Below are 16,567 nucleotides of genomic sequence, written 5' to 3'. Positions count from 1 at the left end.
ATGGATGACGTATTACACCATCCTCTTTTGTATGCTTGTGATGCCATCTCATGTCAGCAATTGTAGCATGAGATGCATACAATCTTTGCAATCTAGGAATTAAAGAAAAATAATACATTTTCTTGTAAGGGATCAATTTTCTCTTACGAGAGCCAACACGATGCTTGTATATATCATGTCCACAAAATGTACAAGATGTAAGGTGTTCATCATCACCCAATACAACATACATCCTGATTCACAGCAATCAATCTTTTCAACTGGCAAATCAAAGCTAGGCACTAGCTTCTTGTTCTGATAGTAGCTATCAAGCACTATGTCATCTTCAGGTAAAGCCTCTTTCAACAATTGCATATTTGGTTATAACCTCTCTGTGACATATTGTTCTGCATTTTAACATTCGAGAGACAACATCAAGTTGAGAGAGGGAAGAACCAGGATATAATTTTGCATTAGCTGCTTGTAGCAAATCATATAAGTTTTTAGACTCGGGATTAGGATCTTCCTCCATTGAAGATTCACAAGGATGAGACGACTCGTCTTCAGTATTGCCAAAATATTGCCAACTTGAACATTGGGGAAAGTTAGGACCAGCTGCATGTAAAATCATTTAATGGTATGGATTATCATATCCTAATTCAGGTGTAGCACCACCATTCAAATCTCGATCACAAAAAATCCCACCAATCATGTTCTTTTTCTCCTTGATGTTTCCAGATAAAATAGTTATCAACAAATTCAGATTTATAAAGGTGATGCTTAATCTTTTCAACATCCATGAACCTAAAGTTGTGACATTTCTTACATGGACATCTAACTTCATTGCCACTCATGTGATTCTGTTGCAAACATGCAAATTGGATAAATTTATCCACTCTAATTACAAAACTAAAATTTATAGCCCCTTGACCATCCAACCTATCATACATCCAACCACGCTCTAGATTATTCATGTTCCTAATAAAGTTTAAATTTACAAGAATAAAAAATCAATAACAAGCACAAATTGTGGACCAGAAGGTATTGCCATTCACTTTCATCAAATAATAACAAAATATGCATTTAGGCAAAACAAAAATAATTTCTACAGTTATTCACTAGGCAGACTTAGTCCCTCAAAATTGATGACAAACAAAAGGTATTGAAGCATTACAGTTGAAAAGAAAGCATCATTAACAGTAGCAAAACTGAATGTAAAACATAGGCTTACAAACAATAAAAATGAAGAATAGAGATCCTACGACAAAGCGAAGAGTAATCACCTAAAATAGATTCAAACAAAAAGGAATAAATAAGCGTCAATACTAAATACTAAATGATAAAAGCCAACTTTCACATTAATATGAATCAACAAAATCCATTAAGAACCCATGTATAGCAAATTAAATTCATCAATTATCATCTACAAACAACAGTGATAAACAACAACAACAGACTAGCGAGGCATATCATGAATAGAAGAAGAGGCATATCATGAATAGAAGAAGAAGAGGAGAAGATTGCGGAGGAAACGTTACCTTTCTCCAAGCAGTGTCAAGGCAGTGACTAGACAGTGAAAAGCTTGGAGACTTCTTGTCACTGTTATTTCGAGATATCAAAAATTTCGTCAAGCAAAGTAGAAGCAAGCAAGGTTAGAGTAAAAAAAATCTGAAATTTTTTTAAAATCAGAAATTAGAGCAAAGTAGAAGCAAACAACAGTAACGAAAGAAAGTAAAATATTAAAAATAATAGTTAACTCAATCCTTTCAACACTAAAAGAAAAGACACAAGAAAAACACATACATTTCATCGAGATCATGATAAAAGTTTATAGCTAACACATAAAATCTTTAGAAAAGAACGTACCAAACAACTAGTTTGAAGCTTCTACTAACAATTTCATAAGAAGAGACTAAGAACAATATAAAATCTCTTCTTTTGCTAATGAATATAGAAACTAATTTATGCCATTGAAACGCCTCATTCTCATGTCATATCTCTCTGTGAATGATAAAGTAAATAGAGCACACACTCTTATCTTAAAACATCATTGAGATATGTACTCATCGTTAAAATCTAATTGCTAAATCATGTCAATACCTATTTATCTTTTTTGAATTCTCTTTTTCTACCAACTTTTAGCAAGTTATATCTGTAAGATTTGTTAAGCTACCTGCAATGCTTGAAGAGAACATACAATAAATAAATACAAGTATCTTATAATGTGTACATAATTAGCAAGTGTCATTTTATTTTTGAAACACTGCTTACAAGTTTTAGGTGGTGAAGCAGAAGAAGAACTTCCATCAGAAGTGATTTTACCGACGATTTTTCGTTGTGTTAGAGTGAGTTTAGTAGAAAATGTGGTTTATCAATATGACTAACATCACGTATCCAATAAAATTTAAAGAAGACTAATGCTCTTCCCTGATAACCCCATCCCATTTTCCCAATTATTTTCACCAAATAGAAGTCAAAATCCTCCTCTTCACCGGACTAGAAGCTCACCGAACATATGAAAAAAGAGAAATTACCAAAGGTAGAAGCTCACCTTTCACCTGAGGATGAAGAAAACAGGAGCAATTTCACCGTTCACTTAAGACGGAAGCAATCGAAAGGAGAAGGAGACCGGAGAAATCGATTTCTTACCTCAAAGAGACCGGTGAAAGGTGAAGGAGATAAGAGAATTCTTAACTTAGCTGCTGCGCAGCTCTTGGAACTTTTTAGAGAGATAAAACCCTATTTAAGGGATTGTAATTTTGTTTTCTTTTTGTGTAATTATTGCAACGAACTTAGCAACGGATTCTGATATCCATCGCTATAAATAAATATAATTATTTACATTAATTTTTAGAGACAGAAATTTCTGTCAATACGTAATTTAAAGTCCATAAAAATATATTTTACATTCTAGCAACGCTTGTCTGTCACTAATTCCGTCGCTATATATTATTAAATTTATAAAACTTACTTTGTTGCGAAATCTGTAGCAAAATTTAAGGCGCCAAAGTTTTCCGCTATTATTTGGCGACAAAAAACATATTCCGTCGCCAATCTGTTGTTATATTTTAATTCAAAAAAATATTTGTAAATTTTGCAACGAAATGACTACTTCGTTGCTAATCCGTAGTTATATAGCGACGTGATTAATTCATCCCTAAACACTGTTTTTTTGTAGTCAAACATTTTTGTTTCATTCATATGCCTTCAAATATGATATACATATTTATCTCAATATTTTTACTTTTGCTACTCTCATCTTCTGAACATCCAAGTTTTTGATCCAACTAACTCACCTCATGCAATATATATTATTGATCTGACAAATACTTCATAAATATTGTACTTTTATGTAATTTGAAATAAGCATAAAGATTCAATATAGATATGTTGTCTATATTTGTATCTATTATAATAATATTATGAGAAAATGGTCAAATGAACTCCAATCTATTATCGGATTTTCAACTACACATATATTTTATGGGGGCCTATTGCCTCTTGAATTATTTATAATCGAAAGTATTACCTCCTTAGAAAGTCACAACCACATTTATGTTGATAAGTGAAATTCACGCGTTTGACAAGTGTATTTTTTATCCTTTTTGACTAATTATTTTATTCTGTTGTTCTTTCTTTTCTTTTTTTCCTTTTATTTATTTCTCTTCCTCTTCCATCTTTTAATTCCATCTTACCATAGAGCTACAAGTAAAAAGCTTTAAAAGCGAAAAAAAATTATGATGGTAATTAGAAAAATGACAACTCTCTACGTCATTTTTGCAAGAGCGGGAATTCAATAAGAATGACCTAAATAATAAATTATCGGTCAAAATTTATCGATGAGGATATTTTGAGAATTTTAATTTTTAAGAGTTCCCCAACATTATTAAGTTGTTTGAATGAATTTCATTAAATGAAAAAAAAATTGTTACAATAGCCTCAAGATGATATTTCAATGGTATTTTAATGGCTAACAGTTGATTTTGAAAATGAGAGTTTAGTAATTTACTTGATAATTTTTTATTGTGTGGTGATTAGGAAAGAGATTTCTATTTAGGAATTATGGTGTGTTAATAGATATTATAGTAATGGTGTTTTAAGATCGTGATAATGTTAAAAAAAAAAAGATTACTACGTGATTTTTTGAATATGCCTATATCTATCGCTTTACTAAATTGTAAGAAGAAGAAAAGAGATGAGATAAAAACAAATAAAGAAAGAAAAAAATAAAAATAAATAGAATATTAAAAACAAAGTTTTAATATTTATTTTTTTTATCTTAAACTCTCTTCGAGAGAGTGAAATATACTATACTTAATTTGCCATGTAAGCATTTAAGGAGGTACTAATTTCAATTTTAAATAGTTCAAGGGTAATAGAATTCCCGTGAAGTAAAAATATGTAGTTGAAAATCCAATAATAGACTAGAGTTCATTTGACCATTTTCTCTTAGATTATTACTTAGTTTATGTATGTCTAAGTCGAAACTATTCGAGAAATTAAATTCCTACATGATTGAGATCAGTTGGTCGTCCACATTTCAATATAAAAATAAGAATCCTTCGACCAAAAAAAAAAAAAAAGAAAACCCCTATTTAAACAAAAAGAAACACCTCATCTGACTTGCAAAGAGATTATGTGAAAAAATGAAAGAGGTGTATAACCTCAAGTTGCCTCTATTAAGTGCACCAATAATTAATAATAAAGCACTCGTGAATCCATATGGCAAGGTAGAAACAATTGAAGGTTTGTTTTAAGATGCATAATTCAATGCAAGCCATCTTTGGTAGCTTGGTTTAGACTTGGACAAATGGTGATTTTAATCCAAAGGAAAAAAAAAAGAGATTTAAAGGTAACCTAACTTATACAAAGCATATGTGGGTAAAACTGTGTAAACTTAAAAAGCATTCAACTTAAATATTTCAGCATACACCATTTCAAATCCACATCAATGCTAAATAATCATTAAGTGAGCAGTTTCACTTACAACATAAAAGTTTAGTGTTGAATGAGCGTGTTTACTCGGCAAAACCATAATGACCAGAAATATAATTTTCTGGATCTGCAAACATTGTAACTTCATTATATTCAGTCAGCCAAAGGATACATCTTACATCGGCATTCCACTTTGCATTTCAAATAGTGGATCCAAATGAGTTCTCAGGTCGATGGAAATAGCAACAGGTATCTCTTGAACAACTTGGGATCCCAAGCAAAGAGAGCGAGACGAAGCAACTGTAGTAGAGCCAACTGATTTGTGTCTTCAGCATAACTACTGTTTCATATCCCATTGTGAGCAAGAATCCAAGATCTTGTTAACTCATCGCTACTGTAAAAAGTTAAGACAACAAATTGATGGGTTTGTTGTTTCGGACATGACTACCAAGATATAGAGAGTATATAGGTTGAGAAAAATCAATGCATGTGCTTCTACTTGCTGCAGCAACCAATTGAACTTACAACAAAGTGAAAATTACCACTACAGATTCTTCTCTCCATTGTCATCTGAAATTAGGTCTTCCAGTTCATCAATAATGGCATCATAGCAGAAAAGGTATTGATCCTGGAACATAATAGAGTTTAGATATTAGGCGTGATAAAAAACTAAGCAACTATAAAAGATAATCAATGAGAACATAGGTTAAATAGAATTATCCTTGTGATACTGGAAAGTCCCTTAACTGTAGAGTAGACACTACGCTTTTACACTTGTAAGGAGGATGAGTGTAGAAGTAGTTGCAATGCGACGATTAGGAGCATTTTGTATCTGAGTTGGACCTGTCCAACTCATATAGCAGTAGGGAGTAAGATACCGGTCCTCCCTAATTGTTCAGTTATCTCTCATGTTTTTATAAAATCCCATCCAGACATCCGAATCCATGTTTGGAAGCTGGGTGGTTCCCTTAAATATAAAAAGTAATACAGATATTCGGGGTGAAGAATACTTCAAAATTTTAGAAGAAGATTAGCTGAGAATATGGAACATGTTTGTCCTCAGAAGGTATGATTTATGGACCTTTCCCTCTACAACGGCTGAGCAGTAAAAAAGACCAATATTCTTGTAGTCACGAGTTGCCAGTAATGAAACGCATAGAAAAGTGTCAAGGTGTGTTGGGGCTTTAAGTGGCTTAACAAAGAAAATCAATAAAAGTTTTTTAAAAAAACATATGCAATTCATGGAAAAAAAAAACTAAAATACAAGCAATAATTATTTGAACAAAAACCTTGAAAACACAGAACTATAATTATGTCAATCAAGTCCCAGAAGAAATCATGTCAATCAAGTCCCGCAGCTAATTTGAATTTCCGATTTAAATGTAAAATACATTTTAAGTTTCTAACAAAGAATTTTCTTATACTAATTCTTTTAGTCTTATTCCTAATCACTAATGCATGATTAACTTTGCCAACATCTTTTTAATTGTATGGTGCTACCCCTCAAAGACAGGCGCATGTCTTGGTCCCTTGGTAATTGCACCAAAGCTCCATCTAAATGACGTAATGCATATAACTTGAGCTTCACCTAGTTCCAGGACTTAAAACACACCTCAAGCAAGCCTTTAGCATCACTGATACTCTAAGGGTATACGGAACGATTTAAAACGATAGCTTAGCCCTTTCAATATGTTTAACTAACATGAACTCACTATGCTCTATACCAGCAATCAGCTAAAGTTTTCAGAAAAAAGCTGGATGTGGTTTATACTTTAAAAATCAGAAACTATTGCTCCTCCGGTAGTCTTATAATCAGCAGTAGGTAGTTAAAATAAAGCCAAAAAGGAAGCATATTGGAAAATTGAAAAGGACAAAAAGAAAAAAGGAGGAGCTGTACCATGGTCTGGACCATCCCAATTCGCTGAGACCTAAAAATGGCTACTGTATTAACGATGTCAAGAGCAGACATATCTCCACCCAGTATTCTCTGGATGGTATTATGGATTGTGCAATATGTTCCAGTCCTACCGATACCAGCACTGTACAAGAGAATGAGGCATCAAGCTACACAAACAATTAAATAACAGAATTCAAAAAGCACATTTACAGGGTCAGTGATCAGAGAAACCTGCAGTGTACTACAATTGGTCCAAGACCAAGAGGCACATTGTACGTCCGTTTCAGAATCTCACGAACAGCAAGTGTGTCTCTGGGAACTCCATGGTCAGGCCATTCAGGATACTGAATGTGTAAAACACACAAAGGTGGTTCTTCTGACTGGCACATAGTAAGAGAAGCAGATCAGGTGGGTATTTTAGCTTCTACATAACAGAACAAAAGATCTATCAAAGTTGAGTCTAAATAGAGATGACTATTGGCGCTGGAAGATAGGGGAATAAAACGACGTCACCCCATCAGGTCCAGCTAATATTGGGATAATGGGCTGGGTCTTACAAGGGAGAGAGAAATCAAATTTGAAGGGATTGAATACAAGCAATCCTTGCCGACCCCAATTTGTTTGGGACTGAGGTGTAGTTGTGGTTGAGTATAAGCAATCACACCAGCACTACTGACTAGTACTTAATATACATATGTAAAATATAAAGGCATAAAGATATAATTATTAAAGATCATAACCTTAATCTAACATGCAGGATTGACCAGGGAAACATTCACCTAAACCTATGTTGCTTGGACTCTTCAAAAATGCCAACGGGTGCATGTCAGAATCTCCAAAAGCAGAGTATTTTTGGAGAATCCAACACAGGTGCGGCATCGAAAGTGAAGAGTCCACACAACTTAGCCTAAAACTACTTAGCGCTTTTCTAAAACTTATCTTGCACAGACCTTAGACGCTCCGTGTTTACATGTGCTGCTGGGGCAGAGCCAACTTCATGTTAATATGAGAAACACTCTTCAACCACAAGATCCAGTTTCAGATACTCTGAAGGTGAACTCCCGCATCCACAATTAGCTCAACATTCCAGAAGCAATAGGATTTTCTCTCTCATCGCACTTTGTATTTGGGGATCACTCAGTAAGTTACGCCTAAGGCATGGTGGCTAGAAAACTGATTGACTGAAAACTTAGCACGTAAACAGTGAATGGGGAGAGACTTCTATACAGCCAGGAATCAATGCCTTGACATTATAGAAACCACTGCGGAGTATGAATACTGTTAGTCTGTTAAGAATAGATCGAGAGAAGGAAATTCTTAGTCGAGATTGACGGTCAGCAGAGAGATCCTATTATGGATCTGCCAAAGGTTATGCTAGCATCCAAAAGAACAGTGGAGATCTACAGGAAATTGAGTGAGAAGGAACAAGCACATGAATATGTAGTGCCATAAAACTTATAACAGGTATGGAAATATATGAGTACACTAAGTTACCAGGGAGTCTGAAGAAGTGTGATTATCGTGCCAGGACTTAGCTAATAACAAGATATTCACAGACAAGGGTTAAGAGACTAACTAGACCTCTCAGCATATTTCTATGCTGAAGCAGCCCAGTTAAATAGTTGACCAGAAATGAACAAAGAAGCATCAGCGATATCACAGAGTTTTGCCACTGAGGTAGATGGGAGCAGAATTAAGAAAAGGAAAGAGCTCCTTGAAGGGTATCTTATTGGCAGATTTAAAGGTGTTAAAAATGATTTTGAAATCTGCAATGGGCTCAACACTGATGGAAAATAGATAGGACTCTGTATGACACTATGAATATACTCTTGATGACAGAAGATATGATGAAGATCCTTGTATTAGAAAACATATAGATAGAAGATACAGATAGAAGAAAATTTGATTTAAGAAAAAATGATAAGCACCCTAATGGTAGAGAGGATTGGGTCTCTTTTGAGAACCATATTTTGGTGTAGGTTCTTCCTTTTTGGTGTACTACTTGTATAGGGGTTTCCACAATTGTCAATAATATACTTTACCTTATCATGAAAAAATGATACGCAAACTAGGTATGAATATCAACCAGTTGTTAGAAAACCAGCAAGAATATATCCTATGGTTTACTTGAACTTAATTACTGAAATGGTTATGCAATGGATCAAATACTTATTCAATTACTGATTTCTGAAGTAAGTTATTTATCTTATTATGTTATTATTAGTCAAGGATTTCTTATATAGCTAGAACGACCCTCACAAATTGTGAATACTAATTTGTTAAGAACTAATCGGATTGAGGATATGGTGTCATCATTAGGAAATATCTGCAAGATCGGGGTAAGTAAAAGAAGGTAGAGCTGTTAACAAGGACAACATTAAGATACAAAGAGAAAATATCAATATGTAAATAGGCTAAAAGAAAAATGCCGTACAGGAAATGAGAAAGTAGGAGCATATCATTGTACATTATTATAAATTTAACTTGTAACTTCATATCATTGTACATTATCCAGAGAGCACAAAAGATAATAAGAAATATAAAAAATATAAGTGCAAAAGATAAATAGCATTATGGAGATGTATTAAAAAGAAGGAAGGGACTGAATATACTCTGGATACCAGAAGATATAAAGATCTTTACGTTAGAAAATTCATAGATACTGCCCCCTCCATTTGAAAAAGGATGAGTTGGCTCAAAGTATGAGGGGCAACCTTACTTCTTAATCTTGCTAAAATAAGATTTTAAATAATTAAGCTAGATAGAAAGCACTATAAATTACAACTCCTTATAATTTAAAAATATAAGATTAAAGCACATGAAAGAGTTGGTGGTTAAAGAAAAGCTGTCTGACTCTCCAAATAGTACAGTGTCATATAATGTGGAACAGAGAGAGTGCACAGAAAATGATAAGCAAACTATTTATGAACAATAGAGAACTTGAAGGAATATATTTCTTATGGAATTATCTTATATTTAGATTTGATGGAGGATGTAGTGAAAAGACAGATAGAACTTGGTACAAATAAGCTCCTGATGACAGCAGATATTCAGAATTCAAAGCAGAATCTTCAATAGAATACGAAGTAACTGCCAAGTTTAGGTACAATGGAGATTTTGAAAAGATTGCATGTATTGAAAGAAGTTCGCGAGAATATAATGAGGTCTACCCTTATCGAATGAATTATGGATTTTACCCAAGAATCACCAAATTTCTGCAAATTGTTCAAGTTCAACTTATTGACACAGTTTATTTCAAAGGGGCGTGATAATATTCAGCAGTCCACTCTTGCTAAACCAGATTTAAAATTCAGTACAAGCATTTTTATCAGGAGATGTGAACCAAAATAAATAACTTTATGAAGATAATCAGTGCAATCCTAGATGAAACTGCATCAATTAATTGTCTCTCATTAAAATTCGTTCTATATATCAACTTTGAGGAACCATAGGGGAAGAAAAACCCAGAAATTAACGATATAGGATCTACTTCAGTAGAGCCCCTGAGAACAATGATTTTATGACAGTTCTGAAAAAAAATAGAATGTTAAAAGAAAAAAGAAAGGAAATCTTGGGTATATAACACAACAAAGAAACTGATAATACTCAGCTTCAAGGATAAGGAACCATCCAAAGTCAAGACCGATTCGAGATATAGCCAACAAGAAAGGATTTGGACTGATCAGAGGACATTGCATCACTTAAAGAAGTTCTGTAAGTTACGGAAAGTAAGGCAGCAGTAGAAACAAGACATGGTGAACAATGAAAACTACCATATTCAGCGTGCAAGAGTAACACGGAAAATCTATATTAAAAATGAAAACTAAATTCCTTCTAAGGTAATCAGGTGTTTCTTTTCAGGACATCAAATTTAATAGAACGGAGCTTATAACAGGACACTGAAAATCTATTGTTGTAATACAATGCAAGCCAACTCTGTGTATACATACAGTGCAGAAATTAAGTATGAAACCGTCAAATTCAACCATCCTCCATCACAGATATTGGTTAAAAGATTTCTTAAGCTGGTTCCAAACTCAACGGTCAATGACAAGATAAGATATTTTCATTCATGTTTATTTCTTGTACCATACAAGAGCTGACAAGAATTTACTAACCTCAATATAGTTCACCTCCAGAGTTCGCAATACTAAGGAGGCATCACTCGTCATATATTTTGTCACAATACATATATTGCCAAATGTTCTAGGCCCATCCTCTGCCTGAAAGTAGTCCCCACACTTCACCATCTGCATTTGATTTCATCAAACGAGAAGGTAAATATAAAACTGCTAATACTGAATATAGGTCAACAGGAATCACTTATATTTCAAGTGGGAACTCACTAGAACAAAATGCTAAAATAGACTCGAGAGTTAACAAGTCTGAAAACTGACTAAAGTAGGGAATAGCAATTCCGATACTGGTCAAAAAATTACAGACTCAGGATAACGACCATGCAGCGAGAACACATCTTCCTACCTTTTAATTGCTTCCATTTATCTGGTAAAGATTGGAAATGCAATTGAGACAAGATGTGAGGCACAAACCATATCAGAAAGGTAAAAAGGGTTTTCTACATCAGACTACTCTAATTCCTCCAAAGATCATATGACCCAGCGTCAACTCAGAAGCCCTAGCCCACAATATCCTGAGACAACACTATTCTATTAGAATAAGACAAAGTTGTTCAGGCTTCGGTGTGCTTCTAAGAGGGGCTCCTGAAATCTAATATGAAAAATAGAAGACAAAACACAGATGCAAAAAAGATGATGTCCCAACAAAATGAATAGAACTCCTTTGCTGAAAGAGATAAATCTCTAATTCTAACCATTTTTCTTGAATTCTGATTCTATATATAATTCGAAATATAGAGAACGTCTAGTAGATTTTACTTCTATTTTTATTTTGCATAATACTGGTCCAAGATGAGTCTAAACGAAAAATATATATAGAACTTTTAGTACATTTTACTTTACTATTTCTAATTTGTATAATATTGTCCTGAGATGAGAATGGAAACATGGCCAGTGATTCATATAGCCGATCCCTAATTTATTTCGGACTGAGGCGTTATTATTGTTGTTGTGATTGAATACTAATTTGATCCTACACCCGCATATGCTAGTTCCTCTGGCAACAATTGCTCCCTCCAATCTATATTTTCATCTCTAGATCACAAACTTGACAATGCGCAATGTCCATAAGATTACTCAATATCCACGTAGAATATTCAATCTAAGTTCAAGCTCATGCATATTTGAAGAAAGAAGAATAGGTATAGAGTAGCAAGATATGTTCAAGTCACAAGTATTTAGCAAAGTACAAACCTTAAACCCATGACACCCTGCTTGACGCTGGAGCCAAAAAAGAAATGAGGAAAGAACACATGAAGTAATGAGGATGCTAATTAGCAATACCAACATTAGCCTTTCAGTATCGCAGGTTTAGGAGCAAAGATGGAGGAACAAAAGGAACATCTTTTTATAATAACCAGAAAATTTTCCACGTCCATGAGCAAATAGTTCGAAACTCCTTGAGTAATGGTCAAACCTCTATTATTCCTCACTTAAATTCCAACCTTTTGTCCGCAACAAAGTTCAAACACATGACGAGCGCTAACCCAAACATAGCGTGTAGCGCCCTTAGTGCTATACCAAAGCTCTATGCGCGAACGCATGAAAGGTATATTTGTAAGATACTTTTTTCTTGAGCCTTTCCATGCCAGGCTTCCTTGCTTCGGTTTTGTATCTTAAGATAAAAGTTCAAGACCCAACAAAGATTCATTTGCAACTTCTTCAATGCATAAAAATGCCAGGTCTACTTCTGTGTGTGTGTGGGAGGGGGTTACAAATGAAGAAACTGAAAAAGGTAAAAGTGTCGGTTCTCTCTTCCATAAAGAAAATTATAGATCAGACTATAGTCATAAAATGTTTACTTATTTTGGTTGCAAAGCAAGTATACCTTAGTCTAAACAATTGAATACCTTGTAATTGTCAACCAATCGTGTAAGCATCACAATGACAGGACAGCGTTGCTGGATTATCATTTCCCAGAAGTCTTCAAAGGTGTGTGCTAGTGGACCTTGTGTTGCAACAAACCGAGACACCCCTTCAGATATCTTCAATCAAAAAGAGCAGTATAAAAGGTCAGAAGCAGATTTTGCGTTGTAACTCAATATTGTTTGCTAAGCAAGTAGGGGAAGTGGCTTTTTAAATAATTCCAAGTGAAGGATGTAGGAATCCACCTCTATAAAGCTTGCATTGATATATCCCTTAGCTGACGGTCTGTAGTCTTTACATGGGTCCAAAACAACCCTGTTATTGTCAACTGAGAGCAATGAAGCTTGATCCAATTATTTCGAAAAAATAATGCAATATAAAATCAAAGAAAACAAACAGACAACTGATTAGCATACATGGGATGACATCAGTATAACGATTCTTGCTGATGTTTGTGCTGTCCAAAGCCACCAAGCATCTATTCTTCATTTCTGAAGCTTTCAGCCTATTTTCCTGAACCATAGGAGCTTAAATTTAGCATGGCATCAAATGAAGCAGAATAACATCAGAGGAAACGAAATAACAGGGAGTAAAAAAACAACAATAGACTAAAAACTTCTCATCTATAAGGGAACATCGCTGATATAAATCAGATAGATGAATGTTTTTCCTTAAAAAAATCTTGTAATTTATGCTATCATTTTCTGTACCTAGAACTATTAAAATTGCTTCGGCGAGGAAATTCAGAAGTGATTCACCCCGTTTTACCTCAAAAATATTCCAATTTTTTTGGTTTCAGGACTTCTATTTTATAATTGGATAAGGATGACATATATGGGGATGATATTGTATATTATTTATATCACAAGAAAAAATGGAAGTACAAGAATTGACTGCATAAACATAAGTATCACTCTTAAGCAATCCCAAAAAAAAAAAAAGAAACAGGTCTTTTAACCTTACCGATCTCCAAAGATCTCTTCATTGATGGGGTATGCAGTTGGCATTAAGTGTTAGTAAATGAGACAACGCATTAAGGATACCATCAGAAATGAATAAAAATAATATGTATATGAGAGGCACAAACAGCACTTTGTGCAAAGTGATGTTGGGTGCAATTGTCACATTTCCAATTTCTATCACCTTCACTTTATAACCATTTGGAATGGTGACCAATAAAGCATATGGTGAAGTTCTAATTTTCTTTAAAATAAACATAAAAGAGAGAACCTTAACAATATAAATAAAATAAAATTGGGTAAGATTACCGAAGTGGGAAACCTTAACAGGATGTGTCTGGTAACATACCAGGTAAAGCCCGAAGTTCTTTCCATCCCTGTTGGTGAGATGCCAGCCATCTATTTTTTCTACAGAAACTGAGTCTAATGTTTGATAATAGGGTTCTAATGAGTAGAACGTCATGTGGTTTGAGGCTCATGAATCTAAAATTTCATGAGTCAGCCCTTGTTTTGAAACATTTACATGGAACTTTCTTAAATTCAATAGAAATTGAACAAGCTATAATATCGGATAAGTTCACAACTTCAGTAGTGAGATAAAGTGGTTTGAGTTCTCTCCTGCATTGCCAAATTGAAAATGTTGTAACAGATAAACAATTTATCCATATTGCTACTTAGTGAAGCTGACATTTTGATTCTCATCTTAATGGTTAGGTTCCTTTACCTTAACATATATCATTTCCACTGGTATACAATGCACATTTTGCCACAGTTCTTTTTCCCTTGTTGATCTTAGAATTCTGATTGAAATCCTTTAGGCTTTGATTGGAATTTTGAGAATATCCATGCAGTTTATAGCACTTGTCCTTACTCCTTAGTACATCCAACTTATTATTAGACCGAAGCTCTTTTTGTTTTTCCTCCTGAATCAGCAGGGAAAAAGCATGTGTTACGGAAGCAGTGAATTTATCACAAGTATGCTTCCTCTCAATATATACACCTATTGAAGCCCATGAGAAATTGTGTTAGTCTCTTATCTTGTTCTGCCTTATGCATATTTTCCTTGAATCACAAGTGTACTGAAAACTATCTTGTGTTTTAGCACTCAAGGTGTTCAATTCCTCCCAGAGTTTCTTCATTTTTGTGTAATAGCTAGTAATCAAGCACCCTTGAGTCCTGTCATTAACTTCGTTCTCAATTAGGTACAACTTAGCACCATTTGTTTGATCGTGATCTTCTGATTCCTTCCATAATTCAACTGACTCCTTGACATATTCCACACTATCAGCAACTTCTTTAGCAAGAGCATTCAAAATCCACAAATTGACCATATCATCGAACCTCTTTAACTGATCAAGTTGTGGGGTTCCGTACCTGGTCTTTCACAGTCTCCAAGGATAAGATCTAATTTATTCTTGACGGAAAAAGATCCTAGTAACCTCTTCTAAAGTATTTGTACCGTATCCCATCAAAAGGAAGGTTACTACAGTCAGAAAAATGCACGTAAAGAGACTAATTGGATTAAAAGTGGATTGCTCATTCTGATCATAGCCATGAGGAATAACATGATTGATAAAGTTGAAGACAAAAACAGCTGATTTGGAAGATACAAGAGTTCAATTTCTTCTATTTCTACAGAAATTAACACCAGGTGTGCCAATTGAAGAACAGCTCAAGGAAATTCTCTAGAGCTCTGACACCATATTAAGGGCCCGTTTGGATGGGCTTAATAAAAGCAGCTTTAAAAAAGTACTTTTAAAAGTGCTGAAACTTATTTTTAAAATAAGCAGTTGCTATGTCAAACGTGAAAAGGGATAAATGAAAGAAAGAAATGTTAGGGTTATATGGGTAATTTGGAGATTGTATAAAAATATTAAGCACAAAAAGATAAAAATGTGGTCAACTTAAAACAGCTTATAAGCTAAAAATAAAAAAGCACCCCTACCCCAGCTTTTAACTTTTGGCTTAAAATAAGTTTTTTTTAACTTAAAATAAGCTGTTTTGAGTATTGCCAAACAGCTAAATAAGTCAAAAACCAGCTTTCAAGTAGTTTGACCAGCTTTTAAGCTGAGCCAAACAGGCTCTAAAATGTAAAGCAAGGGACAATTAGGGCTCAATCTGAGCTCCAATTTTTGTACGTTGTGTTTATATCCGTGTCTCTAGCTGGCTAAAAATATCTCTAACTAATTGTTCGTTAAGCTAACAGCTAACTGTAACTAATACAAGTAAACTAAGATGCTGCTAATATCAGCTGAATGTACAAGTATAATACTATATCTTAGTATCCTTTTTGCAAGAACATTACGGTAAACTTCAAACTAAGCATCAAAATATTGCCACACAGGTTTTCAAATGAATAGCCGAAAGCCACAAAATAACAGGAAAAAAGAAAAAGGAAACCTGCAAAGTGGAGAACTCTGAGGCAATTTTGTCCGGAGAGTGACACCTTTTCTGCTTAAATGCTTTAAGTGCTTCCAAACAGTGACTACGCTGATCAGGCGACAGTACGATTCTCTGTAGAACTGAATCAGCAGAGAAATCCAAAGATTTATTAGCAGTACCAGGAGCAACAGGTGGCGGCTCTGTGAAAGTGACAGCGGAGGATAACGGATTACCGGCGGAAGCCATGGCCGATCTCCGGCTCCGACTCCGAACTGATACGGCGCTACCCGTGGTTTCGACTTTTTTTGTTCTTTTTTTTTTCCTTTTTGGTTCACGAGTGTGCTGCTGTCCCGCGAGGGAAATCATCGTGTCACCTGAATTTATTTATATATTACTGCAATGTTTCAAAAAAT

General features: G+C 34.4%; 1 protein-coding gene across 1 annotated transcript; it reads right to left on the bottom strand.

Annotated features, from left to right (window-relative positions):
- Positions 1–4,857: 4,857 nt before the first annotated feature.
- LOC101261479 (protein-tyrosine-phosphatase PTP1) lies at positions 4,858–16,567 on the bottom strand. Its single transcript, XM_004250318.5, has 9 exons — positions 16,173–16,567; positions 13,230–13,326; positions 13,059–13,141; positions 12,798–12,932; positions 10,930–11,061; positions 7,043–7,191; positions 6,812–6,953; positions 5,457–5,542; positions 4,858–5,308 (listed from the first exon to the last, which is right to left on the bottom strand). The coding sequence occupies exons 1-8, from the start codon at positions 16,518–16,520 to the stop codon at positions 5,459–5,461; spliced, it is 1,170 nt and encodes a 389-aa protein (XP_004250366.3). The 5' UTR covers positions 16,521–16,567; the 3' UTR covers positions 4,858–5,308; positions 5,457–5,458.

This window comes from Solanum lycopersicum, chromosome 11 (assembly GCF_036512215.1).
Source record: "Solanum lycopersicum chromosome 11, SLM_r2.1".
In the NCBI taxonomy this organism is placed as follows: Eukaryota; Viridiplantae; Streptophyta; class Magnoliopsida; order Solanales; family Solanaceae; genus Solanum; species Solanum lycopersicum.
The sequence above is the reverse complement of the archived record's forward strand: the minus strand, read 5'-3'. Positions and strand labels throughout refer to the sequence as shown.